The sequence below is a fragment of the Salvelinus fontinalis genome, unplaced genomic scaffold (genome assembly GCF_029448725.1).
Source record: "Salvelinus fontinalis isolate EN_2023a unplaced genomic scaffold, ASM2944872v1 scaffold_0427, whole genome shotgun sequence".
NCBI lineage: Eukaryota > Metazoa > Chordata > Actinopteri > Salmoniformes > Salmonidae > Salvelinus > Salvelinus fontinalis.
This window is the reverse complement of record NW_026600636.1, coordinates 5,001-26,893: the sequence shown is the minus strand read 5'-3', so window position 1 is coordinate 26,893 and position 21,893 is coordinate 5,001. Positions and strand designations below refer to the sequence as shown.

Genomic DNA, 21,893 nt, shown 5'->3' with positions numbered 1-21,893 from the left:
AAAAGAGAGAGAGATAGAGAGAGAAAGAGAGAGAGAGAGAGAGAGAGAAAAAGAAAAAGAGAGAGAGAGAGAGAGAGAGAGAGGGAGAGAGAGAGAGAGAGAGAGAGAGAGAGAGAGAGAGAGAAAAAGAGAGAGAGAGACAGAAAGATGTGGTGACAAAAGCAATATACTACATTTTAAACTCTTCCATTTATCTTTAGACTGGAGGCAAAGCAGTGAGTACAGATTCAGAGTTTGGAGTGGAGCCCAGAATATCTCACCAGAATAGGCTTGGAATAACTCTAGTTTACTGACATTAAAGATACATTTTTAAAACAGAAACCCTGCTATCCATGACAGTCACCCACAGTTCTCTGTAGTCACCTGCAGCGGCAGCCATATGCTCGTCCACACTCAGCAGGAGCTCCCAGGCTGCAGGCTGGACGTCCGCGTACATGTCCTCTGTCAGGATGGGCGCCGCCTTGATCAGCAGTGACAGAGGAGCCGGCGACAGGCTCATCACCTGAGAGGAGAGGTCACAGCAAGCAAGGGTTAGCATTAGCATGCTAGTGGAGATCTGATAGCATTGCTAGTATGGGCGTATAGCATGCTAGGGACAGAGGGGCCAGAGACAGGCTCATCACCTGAAGGGAAAGGCCATAGACCACAGACAGCCGGGGTTAGCATTAGCATGCTAGTGGACATACCATTGCTGCTGTAGGCCTACAGCTTGTATTAGTATGGTATTGCATGGTGCTACAATACATTTGAGTTAGCTGAGAGGGCCGTAGCGAGTTAGCATGATACTTCAGTAGTAGAATTAGAGATTATGTGTTTGAGTGGGCAGAAGCGTGTGGGCGTGGGGTGAGGACATCTTGGCATGTGGTTGGCATCTTGCTCTAGATAAACAAGCATGTGGCACAGTGGCATCTGTTGACACGCTGCTTCAGACAGACGGACAGACAGACAGACAGGCTGACGGAGAGAGAAACACACAGGCTGACGGACGGATAGACAGACTACCAAACAGACAGACGGACGGACGGACAGACGCTCTGGCACATGCTATGGCTATCAGGGCATGTGTTGGCATGAAGGCTGTAGGTGGGCACCTGGTTGCGGATGTACTTGAGCATGCCCGTGTCCTTCTTGCCCTCGGTGTTGGAGTCTTTGGGGCGTCTCTTCATAGACGGGGTCCTCAGACATGACTTGTCTGACCACTGGAGACACAAAGAGAGGAAGACATTGGAAAATACAAGTCACTTCAGTTACAGTATCATCAAACCACTCCACATCACATCACTTCAATACATGTGCTGCTGCCATGTTGTGTTGCTACCATGTTGTTGTCTTGTCATGTTGTGTTGCTACCATGCTGTGTTGTCATGTGTTGCTGCCATGCTATGTTGTTATCTTGTAGGTCTCTCTATGTAGTGTTGTGGTGTCTCTCTTATCGTGATGTGTGTTTTGACCTATATTTTATTTTTACTTTTAATCCCAGGCCCCCGCCCCCACAAGATGCCTTTAGCCTTCTGGCAGGCCGTCATTGTAAATAAGAATGTGTTCTTAACTGACGTGCCTAGTTAGATATAGGTTAAATAAAAAATAAACATTCCAATTCACTCCATATCACCTCATTTCAATACATTTAAATTCACATCACTCCATATCACATCACTTCAATACATTTAAATTCACACCACTCCATATCACATCACTTCAATACATTTAATTCACACCACTCCATATCACATCACTTCAATACATTTAAATTCACACCACTCCATATCACATCACTTCAATACATTTAAATTCACACCACTCCATATCACATCACTTCAATACATTTAAATTCACACCACTCCATATCACATCACTTCAATACATTTAAATTCACACCACTCCATATCACATCACTTCAATACATTTAAATTCACACCACACCACTCCATATCACCTCACTTCAATACATTTAAATTCACACCACACCACTCCATATCACCTTACTTCAATACATTTAAATTCACACCACACCACTCCATATCACCTCACTTCAATACATTTAAATTCACACCACTCCATATCACCTTACTTCAATACATTTAAATTCACACCACTCCATATCACATCACTTCAATACATTTAAATTCACACCACTCCATATCACATCACTTCAATACATTTAAATTCACACCACTCCATATCACCTTACTTCAATACATTTAAATTCACACCACACCACTCCATATCACATCACTTCAATACATTTAAATTCACACCACTCCATATCACCTTACTTCAATACATTTAAATTCACACCACACCACTCCATATCACCTCACTTCAATACATTTAAATTCACACCACACCATATCACATCACTTTAATACATTTAAATTCCCACCACTCCATATCACATCACTTCAATACATTTAAATTCACATCACTCCATATCACATCACTTCAATACATTTAAATTCACACCACTCCATATCACATCACTTTAATACATTTAAATTCACACCACTCCATATCACATCACTTCAATACATTTAAATTCACACCACTCCATATCACATCACTTCAATACATTTAATTCACACCACTCCATATCACATCACTTCAATACATTTAAATTCACACCACTCCATATCACTTCACTTCAATACATTTCAGTCCACTCCTCTCTGCACCCACCTCCTTGTTTTTCTTGGACCGGCTACTGATGTTCCCTGCACTGTCTTCTCTCAGGCTGTCCACTGTCTCCCCGTAGAGCAGCTTGATGGCACGCACCAGGCGAGCACAGGAGCGGCTGTGGTGCTGGTAGCAGCGTGGGTGGCAGAACTCCACGTGGGTACAGATGAAACTCTGCTGGTTGCACAGCAGAATCATGATCTACAGAGGAAGACCACAGAGGGAGCAACAGTTATACAGGATGAATGGGCTTGATGAGGGCAATATGCTAGCTTTATAGCATGTGTGGTCAGGTGAATGGGCTTGATGAGGGCAATGTGCTAGCTTTATAGCATGTGTGGTCAGGTGAATGGGCTTGATGAGGGCAATGTGCTAGCTTTATAGCATGTGTGGTCAGGTGAATGGGCTTGATGAGGGCAATGTGCTAGCTTTATAGCATGTGTGGTCAGGTGAATGGGCTTGATGAGGGCAATGTGCTAGCTTTATAGCATGTGTGGTCAGGTGAATGGGCTTGATGAGGGCAATGTGCTAGCTTTATAGCATGTGTGGTCAGGTGAATGGGCTTGATGAGGGCAATGTGCTAGCTTTATAGCATGTGTGGTCAGGTGAATGGGCTTGATGAGGGCAATGTGCTAGCTTTATAGCATGTGTGGTCAGGTGAATGGGCTTGATGAGGGCAATGTGCTAGCTTTATAGCATGTGTGGTCAGGTGAATGGGCTTGATGAGGGCAATGTGCTAGCTTTATAGCATGTGTGGTCAGGTGAATGGGCTTGATGAGGGCAATGTGCTAGCTTTATAGCATGTGTGGTCAGGTGAATGGGCTTGATGAGGGCAATGTGCTAGCTTTATAGCATGTGTGGTCAGGTGAATGGGCTTGATGAGGGCAATGTGCTAGCTTTATAGCATGTGTGGTCAGGTGAATGGGCTTGATGAGGGCAATGTGCTAGCTTTATAGCATGTGTGGTCAGGTGAATGGGCTTGATGAGGGCAATGTGCTAGCTTTATAGCATGTGTGGTCAGGTGAATGGGCTTGATGAGGGCAATGTGCTAGCTTTATAGCATGTGTGGTCAGGTGAATGCGCTGTACAGGTCACAAACAAGTATGCTAAGTTGAATGCACGCATGTAGGTACGCATGTAAAAGTAGGCATACACACACACAGCACCTACATGCAGCCACACACACACAGCACCTACATGCAGCCAGGACATGTTACGGTGGTAGTTGTCCTCTCCTCCGCCGGTGCCTCCTGAACCCTCTGGCTCAATACTGGGTTCACTGGTGCTCCATGGACTTCCTGTGATGTCACAACACACAACAATAATGTGTCAGTTTACTTCATTGACTCTCCTCGTGGAAATCCAATATTTTGCATCTCCCATCGAACAAACATAGTTCGTCCTTGAGTTAACTACCCAAAGGGGACAATGAATGCTATACATCACATTTTGATACAAAGTTGTTGAATGACAGGTGACTACTATGACTGAGTATTAGGCAAATAGGGCTCCATAGGGCCCTGGCTAAAAGTAGTGCACTATATCGGGTTTAGGGGGCCTACATCTGTGATTAGAATAGATCAGATTGTCTATTAGTTTAGATCTATGTATGGGTGGCTGTAGAAGTTGTCACCAGATCAGATCTTATTCACCCACCTAATGGTCATGGTTAGGATATGGGGTTGGGAATCTGAGATTAGTGGTTACTGTGTTGTTACCTATATCAGTGACAGTGTCCCTGCTCTGGGACAGCAGTCCCTCCTCGTTCTCTGACTCTGAGTCTTGGCGGGACATCTTGGTGCTCTTCAGGCTGCCGGCCCGGCGGATGGAGGACAGAGAGCCCCCCTTCTTCACCCTGAAACTCCTGGCCCCCTTGATCTGCAGCAGGCGAGAGCCCCCGGCACGACTCTTCCTGATGGGAGCTGGACGGGCAGAATTCAAAAGTTTAGTCCGCAATCTCACTGGGTTTATGAAGTCCCATACTTCCCATACACTGGGTTTATGAAGTCCCATACTTCCCATACACTGGGTTTATGAAGTCCCATACTTCCCATACACTGGGTTTATGAAGTCCCATACTTCCCATACACTGGGTTTATGAAGTCCCATACTTCCCATACACTGGGTTTATGAAGTCCCATACTTCCCATACACTGGGTTTATGAAGTCCCATACTTCCCATACACTGGGTTTATGAAGTCCCATACTTCCCATACACTGGGTTTATGAAGTCCCATACTTCCCATACACTGGGTTTAAAGCATCTTGGTAACACTTTACACAAGGCACACACACACACAGGGCCGGATTACCTAACGGACACGTAGGGCATGTGCCCTGGGGCCACCATCCTCCATGGGGCACACAACCCATGTTTGGGGGAGGTTGTGGGCCCCCTAGATTGCATATGATAACAAAATGTGCAGATTTGCAGGAAATTTGCTAACAGATAGAAACTATTTCTCATTCTCATGACAAAATATGTAGAATAGCATTATAAAACAATTTTTTTTGCAGGAAGTGAGCTGTTTCCCCCCCAAAAAATACCCCACACCCAACATGTTTTTTTACTATAACCAAAAACATGTATTCTTTATAGCTTTTGAAGTTTTATAATTAAATGTTTCTTAATGAGAAAATATGGCCGTTTTTTCAGTTTCCCTGAAAAGTTTCTGTTTTAGAGATTTTCATCTGACAGGGACGCTTATGACATGGCCAATTTAGCAGAACTCAATTACCCAGAGGCTCCTGGGCCTTCTTGTCGTCGCAGGCCGTGTCAGACTTGAGTGTGTGGCTGCTGCTATTCAGAGAGTCGTGGCCGTCCTCGTCGTCTAGGATACCGGCAAAGCTGATCTTCCTCTCATAACGGTGGTGACTCAGCTCAGGGTCCAGCCTCAAACGACAGCTCTCCAAATCCTACAAACACACACAACGCAGACATACACACACGGACAGACACACACACGAACACTCACACACATGGACAGACATTTACGAACAGACAGACACACAAATATGCACGAACACACACACACACACACACACACACACACACACACACACACACACACACACACACACACACACACACACACACACACACACACACACACACACACACACACACACACACACACACACACACACACACACACACACACACAAATTGATTTATAGGGATATGATTGCATTAGAGTAGTAAGTGTCAAGTAAGTGACGTTCTCCTACTGACCACTTGGGGCTCTGTGCGTGGCCGGGGGAGGCAGGGGAATGTCTCTCTGAGGAACGTGGTGATCTCCAGCAGTAACTGGCAGGCGGCCATCTTGAGAGCGAAAGGACAGCCGCATTTTGTTGGGTTGACTGTATCTGGGGACGGATATTTTGGGTCAAATTTGGCTTAACCCATAAGAGTCGAAGAGGGGGGGGGGTTCTACTAAGCTATATGGAATTGTTTTTAGAAGGTCATACCAAGGATCTAAGACCTCTTGAAGTATAAAAAAAGATATAAAACAATTATTTGATGAACGTTTTTACTTGGCCTTACTGCTATTAGCCCATACAAATGCATTTAATAACAGATTCACTACATGGAACAACAGATAGTCCCCCCAAAAATCAAAAGGAAGCTGGTTCTGAAGTGTCTGTCCTATATCTGAACATTGTTTTGGCACTAAACAGTCTCCACATACAGTATACCTCCATTCATATTTTCAACTGGTACCAGGGGACCCTCAGACAAGTCTTGTGAGGGCAGTGGCGTCCTAGAGCAAAACAACAGCCATGTACGTATTATTTCCACAGAGGGGTCATAGTGTGTAGACCAAACTGTTCGGACGCTACAGACAGAAGTTCAGATCGGCTATACCGACTTCAGACGCTTGTGGGGGTCATAGAGCAAAACTGAGAACACCATCTTGTTTGTGAGAGTCTTGTCTTTCCAAACCGTTCAGACGCTATAGACGATTTTGCGAGAAGACCAATTTTCGGGATGCCTCATGGTCTGACAAACAACACTCTAGCTCTGTCACCTTTTACGGCAGATGTGGAAGTGCGACATCGGCGGATGTGGTGGATTGAATGGATTTGCTTATTATGCTAATTTTAAAGGGATAGTTCACTCAAAATACAAATTAACACGATTCTTCTGTGAACCATATTTCCCTTTAAAATGACTTTTCCTTTTCTATGGCTTACTGTCGTCTAAGTAGTCCTCCTCCTCGTCCTCCTTTCTCAATCTTCGCTTGGTCTCCTCGTCGTAGATAAAACCCAGGATGTTGGCAGGACTCTCGCTGTCTGAGTGGCACAGCTCACTGAGACGCGTACCAATGGCCTGGGAGAGGAAGGCCAGAGACACACACACACACACACACACACACACACACACACACACACACACACACACACACACACACACACACACACACACACACACACACACACACACACTATTAGCGCCTATCTTCATACACAATCTCGGTCAGTAGAATCATTTGATAGTTGGTCATCCCATCAGAAAGTCACTCACATCTCCCCATTGACAGAAGTGCTTGGCTGCATTCCACTGGAGCTTCTGGTTCCTCTTGTTTCCCACCACGGGCGAGCGTCCCCGAGACAGACCCCGCTTGGTGATGTTCACGTGGTGACCCTTCATCCACTCGGGCCAGTTGCCACGGTTACAACGATGGACAAAGCGGGCGCACTCCAGGAACAGGGAGGCTCTGGCAACCACTGGAGCTTCCTGTCGGACACCAGGAAGTACAATAATGTCCTGTCAGATCCCTGAAATCTTATTTCAATCAATCCCATATTGCAATATTTACAAATATTTCCCTCTGTCAAATAACATTTCAGAACGGTCGAGTCTAGTAAAAAATGTGTATTACTACCTGGTAGACTCCCCTCACAGGAGTATACAGCAGTTGATTGATCATTGATTCATTGAATAAGATGTGCTAGTATTAGAACAGATGAAATATGTGGAAAGGCTGGGGAATCCAGAGGACAGGATTGAAAAACACTGAATTAAACAAAGACAATGTGTAACATGACCGGTTTGATTTAACTCCAGCCTGAGACTACAGTGTAACTGACCAGGTCGAGCGCAGCGGCCAGGATGGATGCGTCAGGGATGGTGCCTGGCTCACAGCAGTTCAACAGGAACTGGAAGCGTTTCATGCCCTGGCGGATGGCGGCCAGGTTCACCACGTTCTTGTTCTTCATGGCCTCCTGGCTGGCTGCCAGGCGCTCCTGGAACCCCTGGGGCCCTGGTGGAGGAGGAAGGGAGCGGGAGAGAGAGAGGGGGAGGGGAGATGAGGTATGGGAAGGATGGGGAAGGGTAGAGGAGAGAAAGAGAGGAGGGGAGAGGGAGAGGGGAGGGAGGGATAGGGGGAGAACAGCAATAGATAGAGAGAGAGCGGAGGAAAAGGGGAAGGAGGAGGGGAGGGATAGGAGGAGAAGAGAGAGAGAGCAAGAGGAAGGGGGAGGGAGGAAGTGATGGGGGAGAACAGAGAGACAGAGAGAGAAACAGCAGTAACCGAAAAAAAGAGGTGAGTAGGGCAGACTAGGGCCATCTGGGGCCTGGACCTCTATTCTACAGCATAACTAGAGCCTGGAGGTTTTTCTGACCATCTGATCTAACCAGGAAAAACTCAGGGCTCTGGGCATTATCTTTGCGAGTGCTGGCATGAATGACACACCCATATAGCAACATGATCACACAAAAGAACGAGAGAACAGACTGCCCATAGAACATAGCATGATTAGGTCATGTCTGAATCCATTGAATGAAAAGCACCATCGAGCCACTTAACAAATGAAGTTGGAGAGAAAGATGGACACACGGTCATTAAGCTAGGAAATGTGCAACATTCAACAAATATGATGACTTTGTTGTAACTCTTCATGGTAATATTTCTTGATTTTGTGGGTTTCTATCCATAATGGGATAAGTGGTTCAACGAAGACAAGACAGTTACAGCACCATGTGCCCCACATGTTGTGTTTAAAGTCCCACTCTCTACCCCTCGTCTATCCCCCTCTCCTCTTCCCTGTCTTGTCCCTCTCTCCCTCCTTCTCCCTCTACCTGTCTTGTCCCTCTCTCCCTCCTTCTCCCGGTCCCTCTACCTGTCTTGTCCCTCTCTCCCTCCTTCTCTCTGTCCCTCTACCTGTCTTGTCCCTCTCTCCCTCCTTCTCCCGGTCCCTCTACCTGTCTTGTCCCTCTCTCCCTCCTTCTCTCTGTCCCTCTACCTGTCTTGTCCCTCTCTCCCTCCTTTTCCCGGTTACTCTACCTGTCTTGTCCCTCTCTCCCTCCTTCTCCTGGTCCCTTTACCTGTCTCTCATATCCATGGGGACATTAGAGGACATGGAGGTGTCTGTATATGGCTAGATTGTGCCGTGCTAGCAGAAGGACCATGGAGCTTCCTCTGGCCAGGAGAAGAGTTCAACATGGCTGCCATTAAACAGGGATGGAACAGACCCCGGGGACAACCCCCCCCCCCCCCCAATGGGGTATAATAAGGGCCTGTCGGTGTGGGCACTGGGCAGAGGTGACAAGGGACTGTCCAGTGAGCTAAAAGATGGTAATTTGCTTAAAAAGCTGATGGTTACTATAACTTCTGGAGATGTCCCCACATTAGGGTATCATGTATGAGTCTAGGTTATCATGTATGAGTCTAGGGCATCATGTATGAGTCTAGTGCATCATGTATGAGTCTAGGGTATCATGTATGAGTCTAGGGTATCATGTATGAGTCTAGGGTATCATGTATGAGTCTAGGCTATCATGTATGAGTCTAGGCTATCAGGTATGAGTCTAGGGTATCATGTATGAGTCTAGGGTATCATGTATGAGCCTAGGGCATCATGTATGAGTCTAAGGCATCATGTATGAGTCTAGGGCATAATGTATGAGTCTATGTTATCATGTATGAGTCTAGGGCATCATGTATGAGTCTAGGGCATCATGTATGAGTCTAGGGCATCATGTATGAGTCTAGGGCATCATGTATGAGTCTAGGGCATCATGTATGAGTCTAGGGTATCATGTATCAGTGTAGGGTATCATGTATCAGTGTAGGGTATTGTGTATCAGTCTAGGGCATCATGTATGAGTCTAGGGTATCATGTATGAGTCTAGGGTATCATGTATCAGTATAGGGTATCGTGTATCAGTCTAGGGCATCATGTATGAGTCTAGGGTATCATGTATGAGTCTAGGCTATCATGTATGAGTCTAGGGCATCATGTATGAGACTAGGGCATCATGTAGTATCAGTCTAGGGTATCATGTATGAGTTTAGGGCAGGGGTGTCAAACATACGGCCCGCGGGCCGGAACCGGCCCCCAAGGAGGTTCGATCAGGCCCGCAGGATAATTTGAAAGTGGAAAAAATGCATAAAAGACATGGAATTAATATTTTTAATTCGCTGCAATTCATGGATTATCCGCTAAGGGGCGCACTCTTTCCATCAGAGTAGAAGACAAGCCGCATCACTGAGACAGACTGAAAACAGCAGACGGTATCAATGCGCCATCTGCTGCTTGTTACGACGTTGTTAATACCTTGGTCTCTACCTCTCCGCTACACCCTCATTAGCCAAAATGTCGTTATCCAAACGGAGAAAAGTAGATAAGGAGTGTAGAATTTTCAAAGAAAAATGGACCACGTCCTATTTATTTACAGAGATGCACGGAAAACCTTCGTGCTTGGTGTGTTTGCAACAAGTTTCGGTATTGAAGGAATATAATATTCGACGCCACTACGAGACTCATCACAGCGAAAAATATGACGGCTTGCAAGGACAACTGAGAAGAGATAAGATTAACGAATTGCTGGCGGGTCTGAGGAAACAGCAGTCAACTTTCATCCAGAGCCGAGAAGTCAGTGAAGCAGCGGTAAAAGCCAGCTACCTAATTGCTAGCGAAATAGCATTAGCATCGAAGCCGTATTCCGACGGTGACTTTGTTAAACGATGCATGATGAAGGCGGCTGAACTTGTATGTCCCGAGAAGCGACAAGCTTTTGCCAATATTAGCCTGACGAGGAATACTATAGCAGAGAGGATTTCGGAACTATCGGCAGATTTAGACAGTCAATTGAAACAGAGAGTCAAGTCATTTATTGCATTTTCCGTGGCAATTGACGAGAGCACTGACATCACAGACGTGGCCCAACTGGCCATATTTATTCGAGGAGTTGATGAGACATTGACTGTTACTGAAGAGTTTCTTGAGTTGGTGCCAATGATGGACACCACAACAGCCGAGGACATTTTCGGCTCTGTCGTTGCTGCATTGGACAGAGTTGGAGTGGACTGGTCCCGCGCTGTCAGCCTGGCTACAGACGGCGCGCCATCCATGGTCGGAAAGAAAGCAGGTGTCGCGACAAAGTTCAAAGACAAAGTACAAGCCCTTAATGGAGGAGATCGTTTCTGGACATTTCACTGTATTTTGCACCAGGAGGCATTGTGTTGCAAGTCGCTGAAAATGGACCACGTCATGGAGGTGGTTGTTCGCACTGTAAATTTCATCCGGTCCAGAGGTCTGAACCATCGTCAGTTTGACAAACTTCTCAGCGACAGCAACATTACCCACAGCCTGCCATACCACACTGAAGTGAGATGGTTAAGCCGAGGCGCTGTGCTGAGGCATTTCTTTGATCTACGAGAGGAAATCGGACAGTTCATGGAGAAAAAAGGAAAACCGGTGTTGGAATTACAATCTCAGGAATGGCTACGGGACCTTGCATTCTTGGTTGATATTACTGAACACTTGAACAATCTGAACAAAATGTTGCAAGGCCGCAAAAAAGTTGTCACACAGTTTTCTGACAACATACATGCATTTAAGTTGAAGCTGACTTTGTGGGAGATGCAACTGGCAAATGGCAACCCTGCTCATTTCCCCTGTCTGAGAGATGTGTGTGTGACCAGACCTGATGCGGACATGAAACGGTACAAAGACAAAATTGCAGGACTACTGCGGGAGTTTGAGAAACGTTTTCAGGTATTTGGTGAACTTGAGACAGAATTTTCAGTTTTTCGCTCACCTTTCACAGTTAAAGCTTCTGATCTGCCGGTCGAAATTCAGCTAGAGATAATTGATTTGCAGTGTGATGCAGATTTGAACGGCAAATTTGCCTCTGTAGGTCTGGACAGATTTTATCAGTATCTACTACCAGGGTACCCCAAATTAACAGCCCTGGCTGCTAAAATTTTGTGCATGTTTGGGGCAACCTACCTTTGTGAACAAATTTTCTCAGTGATGAATATCAATAAAACAAAAATGCGTTCAAGGCTCACAAACAAGCACTTAAATGACATTCTGAAAGTGACAGCTAGTCAGGACATGACACCTGGTGTTGATGCACTTGTACAGGCCAAAAGATGCCAAGTTTCAGGAACAAATACAAGTCCAGACTAGACTAACACCTTTAAAATGCTGCCTTAGATACTGTTTGCATTGAAAGAATACAGCTCTGTGAAGATGAATCCTTACTGTGGTGATTTAAAAAATGTGCACTTTAATGTTAGTCAGCAGCTTCAAAACAAAAGTTGTGTGATGGAATTCTACTGTTCATACAACTCCATAAATTTTCAGTATGTATTGTATGTGTATGTATGTTTCATGTATGAAGTTTACAGATTTACAGGACAGGCGAACACTTTCTTCATTACACATTTAAAATCACTCTCCTTAGTTTGTAAGGTGTACGCAGGGATTACATTTAGATTTTATATGCGTATGTGTAAGTGGTTTAAAAATTCCTTTCTTTGAAAAAGTCTCATTTAATCTTAAAGTGCATTACTATATTTTTCAGTACCAATTAAAGTTTTGTGCCTTTGTACAATCAGTGGGATCAGTTGCAATGCATATTTGTGAATGATAAAAGTAAATTGCACATTTGTCTAAGGAAATATGAGGTGTTTCATGAAATGTTTTGTAAAAGGATAGTTCATTAAATTTCAATATTTTCCTAATGTTCTTGTGCTTCTTTACACCAAAACAAAGGAAAGACATGATATTTTGGTTATTTATAGCAGAGTATGGTATAATTTTAATGGTCCGGCCCACTTGACATCTCCCTAGGCCGTATGTGGCCCACGATGCGAAATGAGTTTGACACCCCTGGTTTAGGGCATCATGTATGAGTCTAGGGCATCATGTTTTAGTCTAGGGAATCATGTATGAGTCTAGGGCATCATGTTTGAGTCTAGGGCATCATGTATCAGTCTAGGGCATCATGTATGAGTCTAGGGCATCATGTATAGGGCTAGGGGTCTCCCCCTAAATCTGCCAGGGGCTTGCACAGGCAGTGGCCGGCAAATACATACAAACACCACTAGCATGAAAGATGGCGGCAGAGAGTGTACAGAGCACTGGACGCACAGGACAGGCCAACGGACAGACTACGGACGGAACAGGACAGTCAGGCACATACACACAGAGAGGCAGACGGGGTGAGGGGGCGAGCGGGCGGGGGGTGATAGGGGACACCCCGGGGGTCTACCATCTTTCTCTTCTGTGTGGTGAAGCTTGGATGGGTTCCGCCTGCCAGACCGCCATTTACCGAGCCGCTTGAAGAAATTCTCCTCCTCGTCCCGGCCGTACTCCACGCCCCCTGCTCCCCCGCCGCCCTCTGACAGCTTCACGTTGCTGGTGAACTTCACCTGCAGGCAGGGGCGGTGGAGAGAGAAAAGACTGTCCACACCACCGGCAGTAGAACAACAAATATGTAGCATTAAAAAGATAAATAAATATATAAACAGAAATAACAAGTTGTAAACAAAAGAAACACAAAGCTGCCATCTAACTAGTCATTTAAATAGATTTGGTTGTCTATCCCTTAGAAATGATCAAAATGCCCAGGTAACAATACAAGAGGACATGGTGTGCTCAGCTCAGTCGTGAGAAAAGGTTAAACATCAGCCCATGGCAGTAAGACCAGGGCTCTGCAACCCTGTTCCCGGAGAGCTACCGTCCTGTAGGTTCTCTCCAACCCTGTTCCCGGAGAGCTACCGTCCTGTAGGTTCTCTCCAACCCTAATCTAGCACACCTGATTCTAATAATTAGCTGGTTGATAAGATGAATCAGGTTAGCTACAACTGGGGTTGGAGCGAAAACCTACAGGATGCTAGTTCTCCAGGAACAGGGTTGGAGAGCACTGAAGTAGACAGTTTTGAGAGACACGACCCCTTGTGGTCAGCAAGTGACCCCTGACCTTGGAGCTCTGGCGGATGAAGGAGAGTCGGTCCACAGAGCTGATGTCCAACAAGTCCTCGACCCCGTCGGTCAGCCCAGAGAGAGATGACCGCTTAAGCCAGTTACCTGCAAACACACCCCACCCCAGTCAGAGGAATGGAGGGATGGATGGAGGGAGGGAGGAGTGCAGAGGGGTAAACATCACACTTATACATCGAGACATACACATACTGGCAGAACACATACTGAATACACACACACACACACACACACACACACACACACACACACACACACACACACACACACACACACACACACACACACACACACACACACACACACACACACACAGAAGCATACACAGGAATAGAAGTTATAATCCACACAAATGCAGACAGAATAGCATAAAATACTTGGTCATAGAACAAGGCACATAAGAGCAGTTGTACACAACAAACAAACAGAGAGGGTCTGTGAAGCACACACACACACACACACACACACATACATACACACACACACATACAATCACACATACGTAAGACAGAGACGGTAATTGGAAGGTGAACAGTCCCACGGCATGCTAGGGACAAAAAGGAATACAAAAGAAGACCATAAAGAGATTAAGTGAATTGTCTACTCATCACCCGTACAACAAGACATGGTGTTAGCCTACAGAAACATGATGTTAGCCTACAGAAACATGATGTTAGCCTACAGAAACATGGTGTTAGACTACAGAAACATGGTGTTAGCCTACAGAAACATGATGTTAGCCTACAGAAACATGGTGTTAGACTACAGAAACATGATGTTAGACTACAGAAACATGATGTTAGCCTACAGAAACATGACGTTAGCCTACAGAAACATGATGTTAGCCTACAGAAACATGATGTTAGCCTACAGAAACATGATGTTAGCCTACAGAAACGTGGTGTTAGCCTACAGAAACATGGTGTTAGCCTACAGAAACATGGTGTTAGCCTACAGAAACATGATGTTAGCCTACAGAAACATGGTGTTAGACTACAGAAACATGATGTTAGACTACAGAAACATGATGTTAGCCTACAGAAACATGATGTTAGCCTACAGAAACATGGTGTTAGCCTACAGAAACATGATGTTAGCCTACAGAAACATGATGTTAGCCTACAGAAACATGATGTTAGCCTACAGAAACATGATGTTAGCCTACAGAAACATGGTGTTAGCCTACAGAAACATGGTGTTAGACTACAGAAACATGGTGTTAGACTACAGAAACATGGTGTTAGCCTACAGAAACATGACGTTAGCCTACAGAAACATGGTGTTAGCCTACAGAAACATGGTGTTAGCCTACAGAAACATGGTGTTAGCCTACAGAAACGTGATGTTAGCCTACAGAAACATGGTGTTAGCCTACAGAAACATGACGTTAGCCTACAGAACATGTTAGCCTACAGAAACATGATGTTAGCCTACAGAAACATGGTGTTAGTCTACAGAAACATGGTGTTAGCCTACAGAAACATGATGTTAGACTACAGAAACATGGTGTTAGTCTACAGAAACATGATGTTAGCCTACAGAAACATGGTGTTAGCCTACAGAAACATGGTGTTAAACTACAGAAACGTGATGTTAGCCTACAGAAACATGGTGTTAGACTACAGAAACATGATGTTAGACTACAGAAACATGGTGTTAGCCTACAGAAACATGGTGTTAGCCTACAGAAACATGATGTTAGCCTACAGAAACATGGTGTTAGACTACAGAAACATGATGTTAGACTACAGAAACACGGTGTTAGCCTACAGAAACATGATGTTATCCTACAGAAACATGGTGTTAGCCTACAGAAACGTGATGTTAGCCTACAGAAACATGATGTTAGCCTACAGAAACATGGTGTTAGCCTACAGAAACATGGTGTTAGCCTACAGAAACATGATGTTAGCCTACAGAAACATGATGTTAGCCTACAGAAACATGATGTTAGACTACAGAAACATGATGTTAGCCTACAGAAACATGGTGTTAGACTACAGAAACATGATGTTAGCCTACAGAAACGTGGTGTTAGTATACAGAAACATGGTGTTAGCCTACAGAAACATGATGTTAGCCTACAGAAACGTGGTGTTAGACTACAGAAACATGGTGTTAGACTACAGAAACATGATGTTAGCCTACAGAAACATGGTGTTAGTATACAGAAACATGGTGTTAGCCTACAGAAACATGATGTTAGCCTACAGAAACGTGGTGTTAGACTACAGAAACATGGTGTTAGACTACAGAAACATGATGTTAGCCTACAGAAACATGATGTTAGTATACAGAAACATGGTGTTAGCCTACAGAAACATGGTGTTAGCCTACAGAAACATGATGCTAGACTACAGAAACATGATGTTAGCCTACAGAAACATGATGTTAGCCTACAGAAACATGATGTTAGCCTACAGAAACGTGATGTTAGCCTACAGAAACATGGTGTTAGCCTACAGAAACATGGTGTTAGTATACAGAAACATGATGTTAGCCTACAGAAACGTGATGTTAGCCTACAGAAACATGATGTTAGCCTACAGAAACATGGTGTTAGTATACAGAAACATGATGTTAGCCTACAGAAACATGATGTTAGCCTACAGAAACGTGATGTTAGCCTACAGAAACATGATGTTAGCCTACAGAAACATGGTGTGAGCCTACAGAAACATGGTGTTAGCCTACAGAAACATGATGTTAGCCTACAGAAACATGGTGTTAGCCTACAGAAACATGGTGTGAGCCTACAGAAACATGGTGTTAGTATACAGAAACATGATGTTAGCCTACAGAAACATGATGTTAGCCTACAGAAACATGGTGTTAGTATACAGAAACATGATGTTAGCCTACAGAAACATGATGTTAGCCTACAGAAACATGATGTTAGCCTACAGAAACATGGTGTTAGCCTACAGAAACATGGTGTTAGCCTACAGAAACATGATGTTAGCCTACAGAAACATGGTGTTAGCCTACAGAAACATGATGTTAGCCTACAGAAACATGATGTTAGCCTACAGAAACATGATGTTAGCCTACAGAAACATGGTGTTAGCCTACAGAAACATGGTGTTAGCCTACAGAAACATGATGTTAGCCTACAGAAACATGGTGTTAGCCTACAGAAACATGACGTTAGCCTACAGAAACATGACGTTAGCCTACAGAACATGTTAGTCTACAGAAACATGGTGTTAGCCTACAGAAACATGGTGTTAGCCTACAGAAACATGGTGTTAGCCTACAGAAACATGGTGTTAGCCTACAGAAACATGATGTTAGCCTACAGAAACATGGTGTTAGCCTACAGAAACATGATGTTAGCCTACAGAAACATGATGTTAGCCTACAGAAACATGATGTTAGCCTACAGAAACATGATGTTAGCCTACAGAAACATGGTGTTAGCCTACAGAAACATGGTGTTAGCCTACAGAAACATGATGTTAGCCTACAGAAACATGGTGTTAGCCTACAGAAACATGACGTTAGCCTACAGAAACATGACGTTAGCCTACAGAACATGTTAGTCTACAGAAACATGGTGTTAGCCTACAGAAACATGGTGTTAGCCTACAGAAACATGATGTTAGCCTACAGAAACATGATGTTAGCCTACAGAAACATGGTGTTAGACTACAGAAACATGATGTTAGCCTACAGAAACATGATGTTAGCCTACAGAAACATGGTGTTAGCCTACAGAAACATGGTGTTAGACTACAGAAACATGATGTTAGCCTACAGAAACATGATGTTAGTATACAGAAACATGATGTTAGCCTACAGAAACATGATGTTAGCCTACAGAAACATGATGTTAGCCTACAGAAACATGGTGTTAGCCTACAGAAACATGGTGTTAGCCTACAGAAACATGATGTTAGCCTACAGAAACATGGTGTTAGCCTACAGAAACATGATGTTAGCCTACAGAAACATGATGTTAGCCTACAGAAACATGATGTTAGCCTACAGAAACATGGTGTTAGCCTACAGAAACATGGTGTTAGCCTACAGAAACATGATGTTAGCCTACAGAAACATGGTGTTAGCCTACAGAAACATGACGTTAGCCTACAGAAACATGACGTTAGCCTACAGAACATGTTAGTCTACAGAAACATGGTGTTAGCCTACAGAAACATGGTGTTAGCCTACAGAAACATGGTGTTAGCCTACAGAAACATGGTGTTAGCCTACAGAAACATGATGTTAGCCTACAGAAACATGGTGTTAGCCTACAGAAACATGATGTTAGCCTACAGAAACATGATGTTAGCCTACAGAAACATGATGTTAGCCTACAGAAACATGATGTTAGCCTACAGAAACATGGTGTTAGCCTACAGAAACATGATGTTAGCCTACAGAAACATGATGTTAGCCTACAGAAACATGATGTTAGACTACAGAAACATGATGTTAGACTACAGAAACATGGTGTGAGCCTACAGAAACGTGATGTTAGCCTACAGAAACGTGATGTTAGCCTACAGAAACATGATGTTAGCCTACAGAAACATGGTGTTAGCCTACAGAAACATGGTGTTAGCCTACAGAAACATGGTGTTAGCCTACAGAAACATGGTGTTAGCCTACAGAAACATGATGTTAGCCTACAGAAACATGATGTTAGCCTACAGAAACATGATGTTAGCCTACAGAAACATGGTGTTAGACTACAGAAACATGATGTTAGCCTACAGAAACGTGATGTTAGCCTACAGAAACATGGTGTTAGCCTACAGAAACATGGTGTTAGCCTACAGAAACATGACGTTAGCCTACAGAACATGTTAGCCTACAGAAACATGACGTTAGCCTACAGAACATGTTAGTCTACAGAAACATGACGTTAGCCTACAGAAACATGACGTTAGCCTACAGAACATGTTAGTCTACAGAAACATGACGTTAGCCTACAGAAACATGACGTTAGCCTACAGAACATGTTAGTCTACAGAAACATGATGTTAGACTACAGAAACATGATGTTAGACTACAGAAACATGGTGTTAGCCTACAGAAACATGATGTTAGCCTACAGAAACATGGTGTTAGCCTACAGAAACATGACGTTAGCCTACAGAAACGTGATGTTAGACTACAGAAACATGACGTTAGCCTACAGAAACATGATGTTAGCCTACAGAAACATGGTGTTAGCCTACAGAAACATGATGTTAGACTACAGAACATGTTAGCCTACAGAAACATGATGTTAGCCTACAGAAACGTGATGTTAGCCTACAGAACATGTTAGCCTACAGAAACATGACGTTAGCCTACAGAACATGTTAGTCTACAGAAACATGACGTTAGCCTACAGAACATGTTAGTCTACAGAAACATGACGTTAGCCTACAGAACATGTTAGTCTACAGAAACATGACGTTAGTCTACAGAAACATGGTGTTAGCCTACAGAAACATGACGTTAGCCTACAGAAACATGACGTTAGCCTACAGAAACATGACGTTAGCCTACAGAACATGTTAGTCTACAGAAACATGACGTTAGCCTACAGAACATGTTAGTCTACAGAAACATGGTGTTAGCCTACAGAAACATGACGTTAGCCTACAGAAACATGATGTTAGCCTACAGAACATGTTAGTCTACAGAAACATGGTGTTAGCCTACAGAAACATGAAATTTGCCTACATGCAAACCATATACTTAGAAACACAACGTTAGAGATGCTACGAGTTCATCACTACACTCTAGTGAACACAGAGAATGACACATTAATGATCCAGTGACAAAGTTGCATTTTCAATGAATCATACATCGGTGTCAGTAGTTAGGTTTCTATCCAATTGGCGACAGATTTGACGCTTCGCATTCAGGCCAAAGAGTTCAATCGTGCTTTCATCAGACCAGAGGATCTTGTTTCTCATGTTCTGAGAGTCCTTTAGGTGCCTTTTGGCAAACTCTAAGCGGGCTGTCATGTGCCTTTTACTGAGGAGTGGCTTCCGTCTGGCCACTCTACCATAAAGGCATGATTGGTGGAGTGCTGCAGAGATGGTTGTCCTTCTGGAAGGTTCTCCCATCTCCACAGAGGAACTCTGGAGCTCTTGGTGGTTCCAAACTTCTTCCATTTAATTATGATGGAGGCCACTGTGTTCTTGGGGACCTTCAATGCTGCAGAAATGTTTTGGTACCCTCCCCCAGATCTGTGCCTTGACACAATCCTGTCTCGGTGCTCTTCGGACAATTCCTTCGACCTCATGGCTTGGTTTTTGCTCTGACATGCACTGTCAACCACGTTATATAGACAGGTGTGTGCCTTTCCAAATCATGTCCAATCAATTGTAATTACCACATGTGGACTTTACCACAGAGACTTCATCTCAAGGATGATCAATGGAAACAGGATTCAACTGAGCTCAATTTCGAGTCTCAGAGCAAAGGGACTGAATACTTTTGTAAATAAGGTATTTAAGTTTTTTATTTTTAATAAATGTGCAAAAATTTCTAAAAACCTGTTTTCGCTTCGTCATTCCTGAGTACCGAATAAAAAATTTAAGTGAAATGGGTTTCCATCGCATTTTCAACTTTACTGATGGTTTTCTCACAAAGAATGTTGCGTTATATGTGCCCACTATTGTATTGGCGCGTGCACTTATAGCCTACATGATGAGGTTATTATGAACACAAGAGCGAGATTATTTTTAATTGTCAAACGGCAGTCAAGCATTGATCATCATGTCACCAAAATAAGATCCTCGATATTTATTGAAAGGAGCATCAAGCTCATCACTGTGCACTTTCACCCCCGTGTGAGGTTCACCCCCGTGCACTTTCACCCCCGTGTGAGGTTCACCCCCGTGCACTTTCACCCCCGTGTGAGGTTCACGCCCGTGCACTTTCACCCCCGTGTGAGGTTCATCCCCGTGCACTTTCACCCCCTGTGAAGTTCATCCCCGTGCACTTTCACCCCCGTGTGAGGTTCATCCCCGTGCACTTTCACCCCCGTGTGAGGTTCATCCCCGTGCACTTTCACCCCCGTGTGAGGTTCATCCCCGTGCACTTTCACCACCCTGTGAAGTTCATCGTAACTTATTTAATGTGTAACCTAATAAACTGCTTGCTTTCCCGACTAGTCATAGTGGGACGATGTCACACATGTCATCGTGTGACTCCAAGTTTACTTCAATATTATGGTAAATATATCAATATTTGCGCATAATAGCGTTTCCACCGACACTTCTCGCATAATTCATTTTACCGACATAAAGATCCCACCCTGTCTAGCGTATTTTGTTTTGTTGACATTTGGAAAGTTTACCGGAAAAAACTTCCATCAGGCCTGTCATGACCCTTAGAGGATGACATCACTAGAATTGATCATAATTTCCATAGATGGACACAGGGTGGCGCTGTGGTACTGTGGGGGGCACTGCCACCTACCGATGGGCAGCTTGAGCTTCTTGCGCAGGGAGATGCGTCGGGAGCGTGAGCGGGTTCGTCGGTCGGTGGTGGTGCCCGAGTGGGCGGTGGTGCACTCCGACGTGTCCTGCTCTGATAGGCTGCTGGTGTCGCTGGCAGCACTCTGTGACTTGAACATCTTCCTCCAGAAGTCCTTCTTGCCCAGCAGAGCCCCCGGAATCTGTTCATCACTGGGGAGATGGAGAGAGAGAGACAGGGATGGAGAGAGAGAGAGACAGGGATGGAGAGAGAGACAGGGATGGAGAGAGAGAGACAGGGATGGAGAGAGAGAGACAGGGATGGAGAGAGAGAGAGACAGAGAGAGCGAGACAGAGAGAGAGAGAGACAGAGAGAGAGAAACAGGGATGAGAGAGAGAGAGAGAGAGAAAGCGAGACAGAGAGAGCGAGACAGAGACAGAGAGAGCGAGACAGAGACGGAGAGAGCGAGACAGAGAGAGCGAGACAGAGACAGAGAGAGCGAGACAGAGAGAGCGAAACAGAGAAAGCGAGACAGAGAAAGCGAGACAGAGAAAGCG

The 21,893-nt window shown here is 44.5% G+C and overlaps 1 protein-coding gene across 1 annotated transcript in view; it reads right to left on the bottom strand.

Annotated features, from left to right (window-relative positions):
• Nucleotides 1-21,893, bottom strand: part of LOC129846006 (protein unc-80 homolog) — a gene marked incomplete at both ends in the record, with an annotated part of 98,293 nt that overhangs the window by 74,634 nt on the left and 1,766 nt on the right. The window contains 13 exon segments of the mRNA XM_055913999.1: nucleotides 364-502; nucleotides 1,092-1,199; nucleotides 2,677-2,874; nucleotides 3,871-3,971; nucleotides 4,392-4,595; nucleotides 5,412-5,589; nucleotides 5,906-6,039; nucleotides 6,868-7,003; nucleotides 7,199-7,411; nucleotides 7,765-7,937; nucleotides 13,181-13,340; nucleotides 13,892-13,998; nucleotides 21,340-21,548. Coding sequence (XP_055769974.1) covers nucleotides 364-502; nucleotides 1,092-1,199; nucleotides 2,677-2,874; nucleotides 3,871-3,971; nucleotides 4,392-4,595; nucleotides 5,412-5,589; nucleotides 5,906-6,039; nucleotides 6,868-7,003; nucleotides 7,199-7,411; nucleotides 7,765-7,937; nucleotides 13,181-13,340; nucleotides 13,892-13,998; nucleotides 21,340-21,548 — 2,060 coding nt within the window.